We start from the raw sequence: 3,494 nt of genomic DNA on the forward strand, positions 1-3,494 counted from the left end.
CGCCTGAGAATACTTCTCTCTTTCTCTCGAGGATCAAACACAAGATCAGCTACATTATCCATCACATCCCGTCCCATGTTCTTCGCTGTACCTTCCTGTAATCAGTCAGATACCCACATCTGTTGTTAACCAGTTTCTCCCGTTAACAATTTGGCGACCACAGTGGGAGATAACAACATCTGACAGAGAAAGATGTGCAGGAGGAAGAACATGTCTAAGAGAGCAAGGAGGGGTTCCTAGGGAACCCCAGAAGGGGAGAACAACATCACTCCTAACAACGGGAGTCAACCCCAGGCCACACCTGCGGGAGAGGCCTCCCCACCTAACCCCATCATGGAATACCTTCAAAACCTCTCAAGCGAGATGAAGATCATACAGAATCAGTTAGCCCGAATAAGTAAACGGGGAAGTAGGAAGAAGAAGGCCTTCAAGAAGAATGGGCGCGGGCCGACACCCTCGGTGACCCCCAGGAACTTGGAGAAGGATTTTAATCGAGAGGCTGAAGATGAAGGTGCACTTGAGACTGATGAAGTGCCTCACCGTTCTCATCGCCAACGTACTCCATCTGCTGCCAGGAGCACAAGTGTTCTTGATCGTTTGGGAAGGAGACTGACTGAGCATGATCTAAGGCTCAGGATAGAGGCCAAACAGATGGATAGAATAGAGAGAGAACGCCAACATCGAGAGGAGCGACCCCCCTCCCATCATAATGAGAGGGAGAGGTCACTCCACTCAAGGACTCATAGCGAGAGATCCCCTCCTCATTTTTCCGGTCAACGATCTAGGCTGCGGAACAATGAGGATGAGGGAGAATCCCGGATCCATGGCCTCAGGAGGAGTAACCCACCTCCATCTCTCCATGATGCGAACAATGGCCATGATGAAGATGAACGGCTTGGAAATTTGAATGTGCATGACCTGAAAAGGATATTGAATCGCATGGAAGAGGAAAAGAGGCTTCCTCAAGCTGTAGTTGCACACTCCCCCTTCACTAGGGCCATCTTGGAGTCTCCACCACCTGTGAACATGAGGCATCACCCCGAGCTCATTTACAACGGGGAGGATGACTCGGCCTCATACTATATGCGTTTCAACATGGAGATGGATGTCTACCAAGTCCCCAGCCTCACGCGTTGCAGGCTCTTCGCAGCCTCGCTTCAGGGGCGTGCCCAGCTATGGTTCTCAAAGCTGGCCCCGAGGATAATAAGCTCTTAGGAATTAATGGGGGACCTCTTTATCAGACAGTTTCAGTCTTTCATGACCTATGCCCCTCCTGTGGCCACACTGGCCAACATCAAGCAAAGAAATGGAGAAACCCTCCATGATTACTTCAAGAGGTTTAATGCTGAGGTCCCTTATATGAGAGGAGCCACTGATGAGGCCGTAAAGAATATCCTGATCGCTGGATTGAAGAGAGGCTCAGACTTCTGGAAAGATATTGAAGGTCACGAGCCCACCACTCTACAGGACTTCTATTGGCAGGCTGAGCCATTCAAGATAGTGGAAAAATCCATGGCAGAAATGGACAATGGGAGCCCTCCTCCTCGCGACAATTACAAGTACAGAAATCGGAAGAGGGGAGGATCAGTGACCCTTGAAAGGAAGAGGAGAAGCCCCAGTCCTAAGAAAGAGCGTGCGAAGAAAGAAAAGACCCCCTTAAGAATACTACCGGGGCTCAGGGGAGAGGTCAGAATCAATTTACCCCATTGGTGGCGTCTATAGAGCACATCTATGCCATCAATGCTGATAAGGGGATCGTTAAGAAGCCCGCCCCGCTGAGTAACTGGGCAAAGAAAGACAGGACCAAATTATGTGCGTTCCATGAACAAACTGGTCATGATACTGCAGATTGCCACAAGTTAAAACAACAAATTGAGGAACTCATCAAGAATGGGAAGCTCACTGAGTGGGTGAAAACCTTGAAGAAAAGTTACAATTACGGGCCACCGCCTCCACAGGATAACGACGCTGAGACCACCAACACCGAGAAGGTGCCGCGAGATGGGAGTATCCACGTGATCATTGGCGGTCCTCATATCGGATGGGGGTGTAGGAAAGCCATGAACAGGTATGCCCGTGAGGCCATGAGCCCATCATCTCTCTGAGATGCCCCCAAGATGTTTAGGGGCGAAACCATGAACATATGTTCAGTGAGGAGGACGCTACGCGGGTCCACCACCCCCATTCCGATGCTCTGGTGGTGAAGGTCAGAATTGGCTCCAACAACGTGCACCGGGTAATTGTTGATAACGGGAACGCAGCTAATATCCTCTCTTATGATGCCTACATCAAGATGGGATTCCTAGATAAGGACATGAATGTAACTCTCTGCGCTCTGTATGGTTTCTGCGGGACCCCAATCGATGTAAGGGGATCCATCAAGCTCCCTGTCACCCTCGGGGAAGGCCCCCTCTCCACCACCCAGGTGGCTGAATGGCTGGTCGTGAACCAATATTCAGCCCTTAATGTTGTCATCGGCCGTCCCATCTTGAAAGAAATGAGGATAGTGACTTCCATCTACCACATGTCCATGAAATTTCCCACCCCAAAGGGGGTAGGATGTGTCAAGGGGTGCCAGTATAATTCCCGGGATTGCTACAACAAAGCAATCCACTTGGGTGAGAGGAGGAACCGACCTGACTCCCTTAGGCATGGAAGTTGATAAGACAATGAAAGGAGGAGGCCTAGGCTTCACCTACAACATGATCAGTATAGAAGAAACCCGGAAGAATACTTCGAGGATTTGGGGATCCAAGTAGAGCCTCGTCCAGGAGCCCTCACTATGGGCCCTTCTTTGCCCGTCATGACTATGATCGAGGGAATTGTTGAGGAGGCAAGCGATCAGGATAAGGAGAGCCCAGAAAAACTAGAAGCCAGGTCTCGTAAAGGGAAATGGGTCACGAAAGAGATGTCCACCGTGGTTGACCTCCCCAATGAGATCACAAGAGAAGTCACAGTCACTACAGAGAAGTTGGTCAAACCGACCAGAGGCCTCACATTTGAAATTTGAGGAGCCTGCTGTCAAGGAGCCCCTCGTGGAAGAGATTGGTGAACCAGTAGTAAAGCAGGTTAAATAGACCGTATTCTTGAATGCCAGAAGTAGTAGAAAGGGCAGGCACAACGGAAGATACTGTGTCAATACTAGTGGACGCTGCTGATCCGTCCAAGGTCCTCAAAATCAGCTCCAATCTCGTCCCCGAGATCAGGGGTCCCCTCGTGGAATTCCTAAAGGCTAATCGGGATGTCTTCGCTTGGTCTCATTCTGATATGGTGGGGTTGACCCCAAAGTAATGTGCCATAAACTATATATTGACCCTGGCAAAAAGGGGGCTCGTCAGAAGAGGAGGCCTTTTAGCAGGGAAAGAGCTGAAGCTTTGAAAGACGAGGTTGACCAGCTCCTTAAAGCCGGCCTCGTCAGGGAATCATTCTATCCGACCTGGTTGGCCAACTCCGTTCTCATGAAGAAGCCTAATGGGAAGTGGAGGACATGCGTG

General features: G+C 50.2%; 1 protein-coding gene across 1 annotated transcript; it reads left to right on the forward strand.

Annotated features, from left to right (window-relative positions):
* Positions 1-1,221: 1,221 nt before the first annotated feature.
* LOC108216925 (uncharacterized) lies at positions 1,222-2,662 on the forward strand. Its single transcript, XM_017389787.1, has 3 exons — positions 1,222-1,633; positions 1,849-2,068; positions 2,152-2,662. The coding sequence occupies exons 1-3, from the start codon at positions 1,222-1,224 to the stop codon at positions 2,660-2,662; spliced, it is 1,143 nt and encodes a 380-aa protein (XP_017245276.1).
* The last annotated feature ends 832 nt before the right edge of the window (positions 2,663-3,494 follow it).

This window comes from Daucus carota, chromosome 4 (assembly GCF_001625215.2).
Source record: "Daucus carota subsp. sativus chromosome 4, DH1 v3.0, whole genome shotgun sequence".
NCBI lineage: Eukaryota > Viridiplantae > Streptophyta > Magnoliopsida > Apiales > Apiaceae > Daucus > Daucus carota.

Coding starts and splice junctions, on each gene's coding strand:
- LOC108216925 (XM_017389787.1), top strand. CDS start 1,222: ATGGGGGACCTCTTTATCAGACAGTTTCAGTCTTTCATGACCTATGCC. Junction 1,634..1,848: donor CCCCAGTCCTAAGAAAGAGC/GTGCGAAGAAAG, acceptor ATGATACTGCAG/ATTGCCACAAGTTAAAACAA. Junction 2,069..2,151: donor TGTAGGAAAGCCATGAACAG/GTATGCCCGTGA, acceptor ACATATGTTCAG/TGAGGAGGACGCTACGCGGG.